The 16,757-nt window shown below is 37.8% G+C and overlaps 1 protein-coding gene across 1 annotated transcript in view; it reads left to right on the top strand.

Moving 5' to 3' along the window:
- The window catches only part of sorcs3a (sortilin related VPS10 domain containing receptor 3a), a 1,273,344-nt gene that overhangs the window by 394,932 nt on the left and 861,655 nt on the right, over positions 1–16,757 (top strand). Inside the window, exon 2 of the mRNA XM_051922209.1 lies at positions 13,196–13,263. Within this exon, the coding sequence (XP_051778169.1) occupies positions 13,196–13,263 (68 nt within the window). The remainder of the gene's footprint in view (positions 1–13,195; positions 13,264–16,757) is intronic.

Raw genomic sequence — 16,757 nt, 5'->3', positions numbered from 1 at the left:
AAGGGACATTGGAAAGAAATTCCATCTTTTAGATCCACCCGGTTGGATCTGTGACTGAAACTGATGAAGGCTGGGTGGGGATCGGCAACCTCGCCATCGCAGATGAAATGATGTTTTGGTGCCTCTAAGCCAGTACCTACTCGACCTATACCTAGAGCTGGCCCCACACTCATCCATTTAATTTACACGCTCTTCATTACTGAAATTTTACAAGTAGGTATAAATACAGCAGCCTTAGTAGTTTTTTCTTTCTTTCTTTTTCTTTCTCCACTGTTTGTGTATCAGAAAACTGCATTACTGGCCATTTCATTTTCATATTGAGATTTTTGTTTAGTATTGAGCTTTCTAAGGGCTGTTGGAAAGTCTGATCTGAATGATTAAATTGGGGTGTTGTGTTATCCCATTTAATGTTCTGTTCCATACAAGGTGTCTTACCACTTTAAGAAACCATTTTTTTGCTGCCTTGAAATGTTTAACTTCTAACGTCTCCCAAGATGTGTGCGTCAATGATCAAACATAAGTATATACAGTACATTGTGAAATAAACACAACTGTTCTAATTGATTAACTAATGTCTGTACGATGTCTATCATGTTAGTCTTTATTTGTACATTGCCTTTCTAGCAGTGACGTGCGGTGAGGTTCATGGCTGGTGAGGCACTGAGTCCTTCAGAGTCAGATTTACAAATATATGAACCCAAAAGAGTAGCTTATTCACTATTAAGTTGGCTTCTGGTTATGTTTCATATCTCATCAGCATTCTTTACACACACATAGGTAATGTACATATGTGGCTAAGAAAGAACGTTACATTTATAGCGGCGAGAGAGAGTGGAGAAAGTACATTTGCTCTGCACCCTCCATGTGTTTTAAATTTGCTGTTGCAATTCCACAATTCATACTCATACAATACAAATGAAAGTATAGAGTGGTGTACAAAAAAAATGGATTTCACTGCTGACCTTAATTGACATATTTAGTTGTTTTTAAAAGCTTTTAATTCAGATGCTTTAATCAATTTTAATACAGACTGTCTGACAAAGGATAACAAGAAAAATAAAAGAATATTTCATTTAAGGTCAAAATTGAGTTTTTTCAAATATTGGATTTTTTTTTTCTTAGTCTGATCCCATTTTTTTATAAAAAAATGTTTATGGTCTTACTTTTATTTGTAAATGAAGTCCATGCACCTATCCTACTCCATGAAAATCTCCGTCACTTTCTTGTAAAAGTCCCTCCTTATTTACCTTTAGTTTTAAACTTCGTAACAAAAAATAATAATAAACTGACCGCTGCAGTGCACTTGACTATCTGATATCGCTAACTTATTGGCACCCAGAGCCTCTGCGTAGAACATCAGGAGCAAACACCTGTTGGGCTCACATGCGCCCCCTTCGGTGCGGCATGGTACTGTCTGCCTCACATTGTGCCTTTTCACTGCGGTTTAATGTCCGATCAGCAAGACTAAATATGTCAATCACATTCATTAAAGATATTAGGCAGACTGTGGAAAGTCAGGGTGTATAATAAACGTGTGCAAACATTATATTGGCGACACACAGAGAGACAGCAACAGGCACGTGCCAATTGCATGCATCAACTCTGTGTGTGAGGGAGAGCGCAGTCCGAGGTGAGGTGAGGCTCGTTGCTGCTGCACCTCATGTTTCTCCCCTGTAATTGAATAGGAAATGTGCCAATTCAACTATAATTTAACTAGACAAATGAACAAAGTTATTGGAATCATACAGAAAACAAATTTATAGCACAGACCAGTGGACACATCTTATGTTACCATTATTAGTTTTTTTACTTTCATTATGACACCTGCCTCCCCTGACCACACGTCCCTGCTTTCTAGCAAGCATTCCATCTCATTTTTAACACAGTATCAGGCAGCATTTGGGATACAGTGTTTCTTTTTATGCTTTGCAGATAAATGCAAATTATTTTGATACAGATTGTGTTAATTGTTAGATTTTTTTTGTAGTTTCTGTTTCAAGATCTGGTGGATACCATTTTCAAAAACGTTTTAACTTGAGCTGTCAAAAGCACAGTAAAGAAAACCCATTACTGCTCAAAGGTTGATCTTTGGTGTCTCATGAGACTTAAAAGAGATTCTCATCTATTTTTCATTTAAGAATGAATGTTGTCACAGATGCTTCTACTAAAGTTCCTTAGGAGAAATAGTTTTGGACAAAAAGGAGACATGGGATACAACTGAGGTAAAAGGAGTCAAAATTGAGAATTGGGTTTGAAAATGCACGGTATATTTTGCAAGATCTCTTTCTAGTCTTGTTTTACTCTCTTTCAAAACTTTGTATTTTTACTTATTATTGGACTGAGGCCTTTATCCAAGGTGACTAAACAACATTTGTGATATGATCCGTTGCATTTCTTTTGTTTTTCCAGTTGGAGCACAGGCAGATGAAGTGACTTGCTCATGGTCACACAGTGTTAGTAGCAGGATCTGAACCCACACCCTCAGGGTTCAAAGTCTTCACCACTACGCCACCCTGCTTGCCTTTTCTTCTTTCTTTCCTGCCTTTTTCTTCTTTCTGGGTTTGATCTAATTGAAGCACAGCAAAATAAATTAGCACAACTAATAGTATTATTAAGAAGCAAGGACTACAGTTTTTTAATCATAGTAACTTATTGCAAACAACTGTCCATGCACTTTTACAATATATTACTGAGCATACAATGCAGATAGTTTCAAAATAACGTCAAGAGACTACTTGGAAGAGCCGAGCCCATTTTGTGGCTGCTGAAGCTCAAGAGTAGACACGTGTGGGTATTTATTCTCAGGAGAAAAATCCAAGAAGCAGGAGACAAAAGAAAATGTCTGCATTTTATTTATTTCTAATCTCACTGTTGTCTAAAAGAAACCACAGAGACATTAAAGAGATCTCTTTTTTATTCTTCCTATGAAAATGTATTTTACTGATCATTTGGTGAAGTTTAAATGTTCTCTATCATTATTTATTTTAGACCACTCATACAAGTAATTGTCATCAGACTGAAGAATTGGATTTCTTTATATTTAGAGGATGATAGGCCATTCAAGGATTAGATGTACTGTCATCCTCTGTGCTCTATTCTGTCACCCACTGACCAGAGTCAGAAACGTCAAGTATATGCAAATAGATATTTTGGAAACATTGTAAATGATGTAAATCATGCAAAAATTTATAAATACTAGGGGGCTCTGCCCCCTGCTCGCTTCGCTTGCCCACCCCCGGGTTTGGTTTACCAGATATACAATTTAAAGAGATTGTTATTTTATGGGAATTGTTACATATGCATTATTTACACTTTTACTTTAAAACTTTTGTAAAAATAATACTGTACTTGTCCTTTATTTTTGTCACTGGCATGGTTAAATCTCTTTCTTGCAGGATGTATAATGCTGCTCACGTTGTGAAGGGGGGGTGGCTGAACGCACGCTAAGGAGAAGCAGTTGGATCATCTGCTGGCTTGTTGCTGCTGCTGGCGAGCTGCGTATTCTGCTTATCACGCTGCGTGTTGATCATTTAAAAGCCTCTATAGCAGCTGTCCTTTTTTCACATCGCGTCTCTGCTGCTTGCGTTACGTGAATGGGGGGGAGGGTTGGCTGAACGCACGTTAAGGAGTAGCAGTCGGATCATCTGCTGGCTTGCTGCTGCTAGCGAGCTGCATGTTCTGCTTGTCGCTTGTTGCTGTTTTAAGAGCTGGGAGCACATGAAACACGTCTGTCAAAAGCATTCCAACAACTGCTAGGTTAGATGTCCGTGAACTTCTTTTAAATGTTGCCTCACTGCCTTTCCTTGCGGGACGTTAAAGTGTCTTTCACGGGATGTCAAATTGTCTTCCGAGAAGATCCAAAAAGATCACGTCTCCCTTCCTAGATTTTTTTTTATAATAGAGAGATAAGTACAATATACACATGAACATGTATTAGGATGTGTGATTTGTGAGGTTATAAATTAAAAGCTTGATCTTTTCTAATATAAAACAGTCAAACAGAGAGACAGAGATGGCAATGTCACTAATTGAGTCATAAAATTGTGTAATGTGCACCAGCTTTAGATTTTCAATTCAAATATGTCCTTTGTCATATCAGTGGCCTTTGTGAAAAAATCATCTCTGAACTCAATTACCTCCAAAAATCAAGTGGTAGACACTGAGAAACCTGATCGGGAAACCTTTTAAAGGTAAGATCCTGTGGATTGGTGCCAAATTCCATGTGCAAAGAAGCCATCATAATTGTTGCACTGAAATCCCTAATTCACTACTATACTCGCTTAAGAAAGTTCTAACAATTGCATCTTCCTGTTAAATTTCAGAGTGGTCAAAAGAAGAAGTCATAACTTTACTTAGGTTCACTCATTTCAGACACTGGAAAGTGTAATGGGCAAGTTAAAAAATAAAAAAAATAATGACCAGAAAGTACAGTGAATTAATGTCAGGTTTAGAACCAGTGAGCCCAAGAAGGCCATCAAGACATTAGTGCAGAGGAAAAAAACGAGACATTAGTTATGTGGCCATTTGGAAAATCAAATACTAAGATAATAAGATGAACGGCCAATACAACCTTTTGAACACCACTCTAAACTAAGGGAATTAATAGCTCAGACACTTCCTTGAGCTTGCCGTCCAAATTCCAGTTCTGGGGGATGCAGTAGCTGCAAGTTTTCATTCCATTTTTTTTTTTTAATTAGAGCCGATTTTTGCTGCTAATGGAATCAGTTATGTAATTGGATGGCAGTCTTAGCTCTCCCTCTGTGATTCCAGAAATAGCTAATAGTGCCAGGCTTACTTCCCAAAGAAATTTAGACATGTGAATATTATAGACACTGCTTTTAGTTCGCTCAGGCCTCGTCTGTTTTTATACTTCATTTTAATTCTGCTGCTTGTTAAGAACTGGTACTTCAATTTCCTGTGTGACTTTCAAAAAACAATGGATATTGTGTTAAATTATATTAGCAAAAAAAATTGTATGCTAATCTGATTGCATTTGTCTGTCATCAATAACTGTTTACATACAATATTTAGCAAAATAAAAGATGATGAAATGGTAATCAGTGTTATTCCTGTTAACATAAAATAAAACACGTAATTTATATGAAAAAATTCATTTTGTGAGCGGCACGGTGGCGCAGAGGTAGCGCTGCTGCCTCGCAGTAAGGAAACCTGGGTTCACTTCCCGGGTCCTCCCTGCATGGAGTTTGCATGTTCTCCCCGTGTCTGCGTGGGTTTCCTCCCACAGTCCAAAGACATGCAGGTTAGGTGCATTGGCGATCCTAAATTGTCCCTAGTGTGTGCTTGGTGTGTGTGTGTGTGTGCCCTGTAGTGGGCTGGCGCCTTGCCCAGGGTTTGTTTCCTGCCTTGCACCATGTGTTGGCTGGGATTGGCTCCAGTAGACCCCTGTGACCCTGTAGTTAGGATATAGCGGGATGGATGGATATTCATTTTGTTAACTAAAAATACTGGAAAACTAGAACTAAATGAAATCAAAAAATTTCAAAGAAAGCAAAACTAGTTTTTGAAATTTTCATTTCACTTGCGAGGCTTTATCAGGAGCAAGTTGAGTTCTATTGCAGACAGTAAAATTAAATGTCTTATGTTGACAGTGTGAAAGAATAAGTCTCAACACACTGGAAAGGTTTGGGGCAGCCATCCGTATATTGTCCCTGGCTGCAAAAGGTTAACGAAAGAACAAGAGGTTGTTGATAGGTTGAGTTCCAGGACTGAACTGATTAGGTTTTGGGATATGTTGTCGTTATATGCTGATAACAGGAAGTGACATCGTTCTGGCAGCTGGAACCGGAAGCGATGTTAAATCAGACAGGTTTTCCCGTATTTGGTGTGCAGATATAACAGAATTAGGTTTAGAGCACCTGCCACCCACCTGGCCTGGCGGGTAATTACCTCCACTTGGTCCACTCAGCTCCCTCCTAGTCTCACGTTTGTGACAACAGGTATAACATGAATGATACAGTATACTGTTTGACAACTATGAAGACAACTGCATTTTTACACTTGCGAAATTGTGTGGACATTTTTGGTAATTTAAAAGTAATAAAATGTGACAAAAAATAAATGTTATTTGGTAAAAAATGTAAAGCTAAAAAAAAAAAAAAAACTAAAACTAGAAAAACAAAAACTAAATAAGAACTAAATATATATAAAAATCTAAAATCTGGAAAAACTCCAGTGGTTACAGTCCACGGGGTGAATAAATAAATACAAACAAAATATCTTCCTGTAGGAATTCAGGACCCAAGCAGACTTGAGCAAGAACAAGCCCCCAAATTAATGAGTATGTCCACTGATTGCTTAAACTAGAAGTTTTCTAAACAGAAAGCCATGGGACAAGTTTGCTGAATGAAGCACTCAGGAGAATATGAGAGTGACATAAACGTATGCTAGCATTAGGAGAGGAGCCATACGCACAGTTAAGTGATGAAAATGTTTGTGCTGAACCTGGAATGATGACCAGAATTGCAGTTTTTAATCCAAACGCATTGGCAGAGTGTGTAAGGGTCATTTACTCCGTCCATCCATACATTAATTTACTAAACCTGCTTTATCGAATTCTTGTGTCACTGAGTTCATTTCAATTTATATAATGTAATGTATTCATATACAGCCACTAGCTTCTGTGGGGAGTCTCAGAGTACGGCACTTGATCTTTGCAACTGCTGTATAAAACAGCCATCAATCAATGTATTGTTGAACTGTCTTAAGGAAATTTTAAGTTTGCAGGGCTCAAAACTAACTTAATATTACTGGGATACAAGATGAGTGTCTTGAATGGTATGATTTTGAATCATCAAGGGTCGCCAGTGTTTATTTCCATCATTAGGTCCTTTTCCAGCTAGAGGAGTGCCTTCTGGTTGCTTTTAGATGATTCTCTTTTAAGATTTGTCTTACAGAGAATGAAGCAAATCTTAAATATATGATATGTCATTGCTCTTTGTCTACTTGAAGTGACTTCTGTTCTTCTGACTCAAAATCCTTTGACTTGGATTCAATTTTGGTGTCTTCTTGATCTCCTTCTGCACCAACTAACATTTGGGGTTTTGGGGCCAGAGTTTCACATGCATGGAAAGCAATATTTTCATAAACTCACAAGAATTAGGGTTACCCTCCTATGTTTGACAGCAAGCAAAAGTTATTAGATTATGTTAAGAATAGTTGAAGAGGGTTAGCAATATATATATATATATATATATATATATATATATATATATATATATATATACATATATAGTAATAGACTACCAGGACTCTCACTCGGCCAGGACGCCTTCTTAAAAGAAGGACCAGGGGAAAGAGCTTGCACGGGCTGCAATAATAATAATAATAATAATTCATTACATGTATATAGTGCTTTACTCAGTACCCAAAGCGCTAAATACCAGCCTAGGTCGATAGAGGGCAGTCCCCCTGACTTGATATGGTGCCACCATATAAAGCATGGAAGCTCAAATCTGCTGGGGCTTGTGGCCACCACCAGGGGGCTCATGGGGAGCAGCTGAGCCCTTCTCTGCAGCACTGCCACCACACCTGGAAGTACACCTAGAAGGAGATTACGGGACACCCGGAGCACTTCTGGGTCCTCTATAAAAGGAGCCGCCTCACTCCATTCAGAGAGCCAGTGTCGGGAGGAAGAGGATGAAGCTTCAGAGAGGAGTAGAGGCGAAAGAGAGGGAGACAGAGAGAAGGCAAAGTTCTGTGTGCTTTATTGTGTTGGACTGTGCTTCATTGTGCTTTGGTGGTGGGGAACAAAGGGAAAGCATTTCCCACATCATAATTCTTGAGTGTGTTGGGGAGTTGGAGCCCCCTGGTGGTCATATATATATATATATATATATATATATATATATATATATATATATTAATAAACAAAAATTAATATTTATTGCATAAAAAATAGCTGATTTGTTTGGCCTTCCTATTTGTGTTTTTTGGCCAGATTTTGGGTGTACAGCATCTCCCATAGTTGCATTTCTCCAATGTTTCTAAATTTCTGCAGCTACTGAAACAGTTCGAGCTTTGAGCATTAAACCAAAAAAGAGAAAGTTCTGTAGTCCCAGTACCTTTAAAGGTTGTAATGGAATTGAAAGAAAAAACAGTTCATACAAAATGAAGAAAAAATTTAATGACGTGCACAAAAAATAACTTCAGTTTCAGGCTTAAATCTTAGTTATGTTTTTTATGTTACCTTATAGGTTTCTGTATTGGTAAAGCATATGTCAGAACACAGTAGTATGTACAATATGACACACCAATTACAAAACTGTCTCTGTCTATATCAAACAATTTTATTTTTCATTCTAACTGAAATCAGTGTTGTCACATCAGAAAAAAACAGTAGCTGAGTTTATAAGAATATTCCATTCACATGTTAGCTTACAGAAGACGAAACAAAACCTTCCATTAGTTATGTAAAACTAACATTCAAACATATCATGTCATTTCCTAACCAGGGTCGCAGGGGATGCTGGAGCCTATACTAGGCTAGCAAACAGAATAAAGCAGAACCAACCCCTGGACAGGGTGTCCATCGCAGGGAGAACACACACACATGCACACACACACACACGCACACACACACACACGCATACATGCTAAACACATACACACACACCAAACACACACTTGGACAAATTTAGCTTTTCCAATTTTGCATATCTTTGGATCATGGGAGGAAACCCACGCAGACACAGGAAGAACATGCAAACTCCCTGCAGGGTAGCCGAGCTACCACTTCCCCACCATGCTGCCCTCATTCCATCATAGATAAAAAAATGCTTATGTGAGTTTAACATTAACTTACTAAGACTGGATCTTGCAATTGTGTTTGAATGAATGAGAGCAGCTTTCAAACCAAAGATCTCTCGCAAATGGCTTGACAAAGCAATTTGTGTTAAGAATTATGAGAACAGGCTTTAGATGCTTGATTAGTACATTTTTGTCATTTATTGCTATTGTTAATGTATTGTTATGCAGCATTAAGTGGATTATAGATATGTTAAAAATAACCCCTATCTAATGCATCATTGGAGCTACAGAAGTGTTAAAACTAAACAAAGAGTGTGTTACGATGGTATTAAATATTACTGACCAGTAGATTCCCCTTAGTAATCCATATTCTAAAGTGTTTCCAATTATTCTTAATTTTAATTATTACTGGGAAATGTGTTTTTAAACAAAACAGGTTTCACAATAAAGTCCCTTTTCATAAACTTTTACATTTAAACACCCAGATACACACACACACACACAGACTGAGAGAAAAAAAAAGAGAAAGACATCCGTGCTGAACGTTGTGTGAATTAGCAAGCTGCTTGCGATTTCACGGATCCAGTCATCTGCAGCAATGTCAATCCATAATCAGGTTTTTAAGAACGCGATACAAGCACATTGACAGTTCTATTGATATATTACCTTAATTCTAAGACTGATAAGGCAGGATTGCATAAAATGGAAAAGGAATTGCTGCTTGAAAGAGTATTGGTCAGTCATCAGTCTAGTGTAAGTGATCACACATCTCTTAGTCTAATAAACATGTCTCCTGGTTGCTGCAAAGTAATTACTTTGGACTTGACACGTCTCTGTTGGTCTGAAGGCTTTATCACAGTTGGATAATGATCAGAGGCCAGATCTTCCATCTCAGCTCCATCTATTACAATGTGTGCATACTTAATTTGGACATTTCCACAGTCATTTGGATGCAGCAGATCAATCTGTGTGGCACTGTTATTGTCAGGTTCCTCCTGGCCGAATTTTCCTTTTTTGATCATTAAAATGCACAACACCAAGACAGCCTTTCATTGTCAAGTTTATTTATTTACCACACGTCACTAAAGAGAATGTTTTAGCAGAACATGCCAGTAGACTGTGAGGATCATCCCACTATACATTGATGTTGCTGTCATGTACTGAAAATGTTACAGCTATGGCAATGAATTAGTGCCAGGTGAGTTGACTTAATACTATGATTATGAAATTATCAAATTATGAGTTCGCATAAAGACCAGTCTTCATGCACAAAAGGTTTTAATGCTTCCAAAATAGGAGGTGACAAGAAGCTAACCCCGACCATCTGCATCATATGCAGCACAGCATAATGTTTGTATGAAAAGTACATCTACTGTACATTTTATTTTGCTGATACAGTGCATTAAGATATCTTACACACTGATATTTCTGATATTTTATCATGGGCCTTATCCTATTTGTATATGTGCATATACTCAATCCATTCAGTCAGAAACCAAAATCTCATGAAAGGCTTTAAAGAAATCATTGTGGATCTGGCTAGAAAAATGCATCTTTTAGCTATCTATCTATCTATCTATCTATCTATCTATCTATCTATCTATCTATCTATCTATCTATCTATCTATCTATCTATCTATCTATCTATCTATCTATCTATCTATCTTCTTATACTGTAAAGCACTGTATAAAGCTTATTAAAAAGCTGGAGTGGAGTATTTTCCCCACTCTGTTGTATTATCAGTAAACATTGAACTAAACAAGTTATACATTTACATCAACAACAACAACAACAACATTTATTTATATAGCACATTTTCATACAAAAAGTAGCTCAAAGTGCTTTACATAATGAAGAGAAGAAAAATAAAAGACAAAATAAGAAATTAAAATAAGACAACATTAGTTAACATAGAAAGGAGTAAGGTCCGATGGCCAGGGTGGACAGAAAAAACAAAAAAAAACTCCAGAAGGCTGGAGAAAAAAAATAAAATCTGTAGGGGTTCCAGGCCACGAGACCGCCCAGTCCCCTCTGACCTATACATGTACATTTTTTGCTTAGCAGATGCTTTTCTCTGAAGCAACTTACAAAAGAGGTCAACATAATCAAGTAACATCAGTCTAGGAACTGCTTTGAACAAATACATCAAGAGACAATAGCTGGTGTAGTAGTACCTTGCACGCCTTTCTGGCATTTAACCATCTGAATTGTGAATCTGTTCTTCTGTCAGACAAGCAAAAGAGGAAAATTTACATGTTGAAGTAACCTCTCTTAAGATAAATTTTAAACAGTAAACTATTCCACACATGAAGTTGCACAGAACGTTTCTTTGTTTCAAGATAGACGCGTTCGCAAATTGGCTAATGTTTGTATATGGGAGATTTTGAAATTTCAAAAATTTGCTCTTTTCAGGATATATCAACAAAAATTAAACTGTCCCAACAAATTTCCTTGAAGTATAAATGTGCTAAATTTAAACTAAACTAGGCAAATGTGAGCCAAGTTGTTTTTAAGTGAACAGACAGATGAACAGACAAACATGACAACTGCAGTAGGTGCTTTTCAAATTGTAACCTGAACGGACCTATAAAGGTGCAGGAAAATGTGTTTGAAAAAAAAATCAATACTGGAAAGAATGACAAAGTATGAGGCTAGTGGTTACTAGTCCTAGTACACCGAGTTGTTTAAATTTGCCAGTAAGGCTCTGAGGATTACGTTTTGGCAGTGTGTTCCTGTTATGCCTACAGATTCACTAGTAAGATTCAACCACTAACTGTTCCTTATCTCTGGTTGCTTCCACTATACCTATTTCTTATTTTTCTGTATGTAAAGAAAGCCCAAGCTCACATGAGCATCACCTTGTACAATGGGCAGAGACTAATTCCAGGACTGGTAACAATTAACTGAAAAATAAACAGGTATTAATTTATCATTCTGATTAGTTAGTTATTTCAGGGTTGTGAAAGTAGATGATTATTGTTACACGATCAGACGCAAAACACCAATTAAATAGCGGTGAGGTTATGTAAATAACAAGAGCGCCCTCTTCTACGCGGTGGTGTGCTGGGGAGGCAGCATAAAGAAGAGAGACGCCTCACGCGGTGAGGAAGGCAGGCTCTATTGTAGGCATGGAGCTGGGCAGTTTGACATCCGTGTTGGAGCGACGGGCGCTGAGCAGGCTCCTATCAGTTATGGAGAATCCACTGCATCCACTAAACAGTGTCATCTCCAGACAGAGGAGCAGCTTCAGCGACAGACTTCTGTCACTTTCCTGCTCCACTGACAGACTGAGGAGATCGTTCCTCCCCCACACTATGCGACTCTTCAATTCCTCCCGGGGGGATAAACGTTAACATTATTCAAAGTTATTGACTGTCTGTATACCTGCATTGTTATCACTCTTTAATTTAATATTTTCTTTATCAGTATGCTGCGGCTGGAGTATGTGAATTTCCCCTTGGGATTAATAAAGTATCTATCTATCTATCTATCTATCTATCTATCTATCTATCTATCTATCTATCTATCTATCTATCTATCTATCTATCTATCTATCTATCTATCTATCTATCTATCTATCTATCTATCTAAATGTCACACCATAAAAGAGTGCCACCTGCAGTCAAGTTTATTACTGCAGTTGTTCACCAATAATTCTCAGACAACACTTCTGGCATGTTTTTTAATTTCAATTTAATTTCACATTCAGTCGTCAGAGTGAGAGAAGGTCGTAACAACTGGAGAATTTATGCAGTGCCAATACATCCTTCCCCATTTTCTTGCAATTTTAAATAAAAATAATGCACAATGGTGTAAACAAAGCAACAAAAAGCAATTGCCACGTAAAAGGGTGGCTTCCTATTAAATTGACTCTGCCGATGGGTCGCAAACTCCTTTTGTCAAGTTGCCTCCATGATATGTGATGCCACTATCTGGGCAGTTGTCCTTTTGAAGCTCCAGGATGAGAAGAGGCAGAGTCAGTTGCCTTCACTTGGAGGTTTTTTGAGACTGTGGAGGAAGAAAATGATAAAACAGTTAGCAGCAGCACCCCCTTTCAGCCCGGGGTGGTATGACATACCTGTGAAGAGCTTGGATGGTGGACCTCAGACATGCATGTGTGACACATTTCTTGTTTGAATAGATTGTGTTCTACTACTCATTATAAACTGGATGCCTGTCATAAAAGTTTAAGATGAAAACTCAGTTTATGGTGAAATCAGAGTTCAATTCACCTTCTTGATAGGGATTTTGTTCTACCGGTATTTTGGCCTTTTGCTCTAGTAGCCACGATCCTCGATAAAAGAATATGTTTCTAAAAAAGGATGAGTAAATAGTGCTTTTATTTAGTGTGGACTTTGGTATTATTACCTTGAAAAAGTCTTAGAAACATATGGTTAATCAACATTTTTTTTATTTTTTTTTTTACAGGTGATTCTAATCCTGACAAAGTTATATGACTTTAACCTTGGGAGTGTAACGGAGAGCTCATTGTGGAGGTAAGTTGAAAAAACCTGCAATCATAGATCTATAAGGGAATAAGGGAAGCAGCCACTATTGCTTGAAGCGGTAATGTCACATTTAACTGCAAAATAAAAAACGTTGCTATGCTTAAATGCTTAAGTGCACTCTCTGTAGTGATAAACTGCAATAAACACTCCAAGAATATAAATAATATAAAATTGGCATTGTTAGAGCTTAACTATTATCCTGCTACTTATCCATTCCCAGAACCCATTTATCGTTGTTTAGGATCAGAGCGCCTGTCCTAGAGGGCAGAAGCCATTCTTAAATAGAACAACAGTTAAAAACATGATGGTTATAATCACAGCTACAGGACAATTTAGTATCACTGTGTGACCTGACAGCAATCTTTTTAGCGGGTATTAAAAACAGAATGTCAGAAGAAAAACCTTTGGTTACGACAAACCCAAGTTCTTGGGCTAAGTATGGATAGCTGACACTCCTAAACACAGTGCCAAATATATATTCATTTTTATTTAATTGTTATTTTTGAAAATTATGTATTAAAAAGAAATGTATGGATTATCCAGGCAAATTATTGTCTCATTGGTTTTACTGCTGAGATAGGCTGAGACCCACCAACCATAAAAGAGATTAGACTTGAAAATGAATATGTTGAGGATGGATTCACAACAAATGAGCCATTTTCAACTAATTCGGTAAGACTAATAAGACAACTACTACAGAGGATTAGTTTTATAAGTGCCATAATAAGAATTGTCATTGTGTGTGTATAAATAAAATGCTCATGAAATGAATTTGTTTCAAACATTTTCTTAAATACTTAAGAACCATTACAGCAATGTTTTTGAAAGCTGTAGACTTATCATTTGTTGATGATATACACATACTGTACATGAAAGACAGAGGAAGACAATAGATAATTTTAATTTCAGGCTGTTTTACTTAAGTGAAACATTCAAAGTAGAGAAATACTATATTGCGGCCAACAAAATCAATTTTGCATAAAATGTGACAATATTCATCTTTTCTAAATGCACAGCTCCCTTTGGGTTTCAGTTGGATTATGTTTCTACTTTAAGAAAATGAGCCTTATTTTCAAACAATATAATTTTCAAGTCATACAAAAAAAAGTTAATTTGATCAAGCGGTAATATTGAAATGGCTGCCTTGTGTGTTTAGAAAATTAATGAGAATTAAATATTCCCTGGGCTGAACTTTTATTAAAATGGGGGTATTGTATTTTTATTGAAATAGCATTATTTATTTTGCTGAAAATTTGCCAGCTGGTTCAGTGTATCTGTCACTATTAGAATGCAAGACGTCATTTAGCAGGAGATTTGCAGCGTCTGCCAGGGGATGGTGCAAGAAGCGGACAAGAAGAAAACTGTCAGTGTGTGTTGTACGATTAATTAGATCACGCTTCACAGGCCAATGGATAACAGTACAACTCTGTAAAGCCTTTGCTTAAGATCTTTTCTGATGACTCCTAGTATTCAAGTGATAATCTGTTCATTTTTTGCAATACCAGGCAAGCCTGGATGAAGATCTTGGTACTTATACATGACCTCCTTTTAAGCACTTGTCTCAAGGGTACTCCTTAAATTATGATAGATTTCTAAAAGCATTTTAAAATACATTGTTTTGTATTGTTCACGTTTTAACTTTGAAAACCTCATATAATAGAAAGGTGGTGTTCTCGTATGTTGTGGGCGATACACTTCCATTGTGATCTTTTGGTGTGAACTGAACTTTCTTTACAAAATGAGGTTTTCTGTCTTATTTGTGACAGACACATTAAATGATCAATCAATAAGCAATTCCATTCATATCTTTGCAGTTATTGCTGTTGTAGTGCACATTTTGCTTTGGTATTCTTAAACAATAAATGAAGGCATTGCTCTTTTCAAATATTTGTCTGCACACAGGTGGGATGGGTGAGTTCAGAAGGGACCTTCCGGCATGATCTTTGGGTTTTTTTCCCAAATTTACATCACTTCAGAGTTTGTTTTTCTTTGGTAGCGCTACTTGTTTTTAAATGTGCACACAGTTGTATTCTTGTTATTTATATCAACTTTGCTGTGCAGGAGTTTGAAACTATCTTTCGTCAAGGACATTATAAAGAAATCAATTGGATGCCTAGTACTAAATATCCATTTGAACGTTTATTTGAAAGTTTCATCTAACAGCCCCACCTAGAATTTAAAGGATCTGTGGACAAATAAAGGAAAAGGTTGATTGTCCAAGTCTATTAAGAAAGAGAAAAAGCAAAACAAAAAGTTGAGGGGTTGGAAACAATCTTAAATTTTGCCAAAGTTAGTTCTTGAGTTCTAAGTAACCTATGAGGATTTATTTAGCTTTTGCTAGGTTGGACTTTCAGGTTTGCCAGTAGGACACTCTGTATTTGGAATGTGTAGTGGCAGTACTGCACAGAAAAGTCCGAGAGAGAGAGCTCAGCTGAAGTCACCAGGAAGTGCTCCTGCTCGCAGTGTGTTATCTGAAGCTGAAGCTAGGAGTTCTCCTATTAGCTCACCAGGAAGGAGATCACTTCTGAGCCATATGTTGCGAGTTTGCATCTGACCACTGGCAGTTCACCACAGTGCAAATCTGCAAAATGAAATACTTTGAGGTTTATGTCTCCAGCTATATACCTGGTGACAAGGTTGAGATTTTCACTGTGGATGGGTGGAGTGTAGTGGAGTATAGTGGCAGTGTTATTCAGTGCAGGACTGGGGTTGAGAAGGTGAGACCAAAGATGACATCACCAGGAGACACTCCACTCACAATGTTCAGAAGTTGTCTCTGCGTGGCTGAGATTGGGATTCCTCCTATTAGCTCACCAGGAAGGAGACCGCTTGTGAGCCAGACATTGCAGATTTGCATCTGACCACTGCCAGTTCACCAAAGTGCAAATCTGTGAACTGAGATGCTTTTTGGAGGGAGTCCATGAAAATACACTTGGTGACTAGGCTGGGATTTTCATTGTGGATGAGTGGAGTGTAGTGTCAGTGTTGTGCAGGAAAAGTGGGGGCTGTGAGAAAGAGACCACGGCTGACTTCACCAGCAAAGCACACCACTTGCAATGCTAAGAAGTGGTACATGTACAGCTGAAATAAGAAATTCTTGTATTAGTTCACCAGGAAGGAGACCGCTTCTGAGCCATACATTGCAAGTCTGCAACTGACCACTGGCAGTACAAACAGTGCAAATCTGCAACCTGAGATGCTGTGGGGTTTGGATCCACAATTGTATACGTGATGTGACAGGGTTGGGATTTTCACTGTGGATGGGTGGAATGGAGTGGCAGTGTGGTGCAGTACAGGATTGGAGCTGAGAGAGTGAGGCCTCAGTTGATGTCACCAGGAAAGACTCCACTCGAAATTTCAGAGGTTATTTCTGCATGGCTGAGATAGGGAATCCTCCTGCTAGCTCACCAGGATGGAGGCTGCTTGTGAGCCAGACTTTGCGGGTTTGTGTCTGACCACCATCAATTCAACACATTGCAAAT

This window comes from Erpetoichthys calabaricus, chromosome 2 (genome assembly GCF_900747795.2).
Source record: "Erpetoichthys calabaricus chromosome 2, fErpCal1.3, whole genome shotgun sequence".
NCBI lineage: Eukaryota > Metazoa > Chordata > Cladistia > Polypteriformes > Polypteridae > Erpetoichthys > Erpetoichthys calabaricus.
The sequence above is the reverse complement of the archived record's forward strand: the minus strand, read 5'-3'. Positions and strand labels throughout refer to the sequence as shown.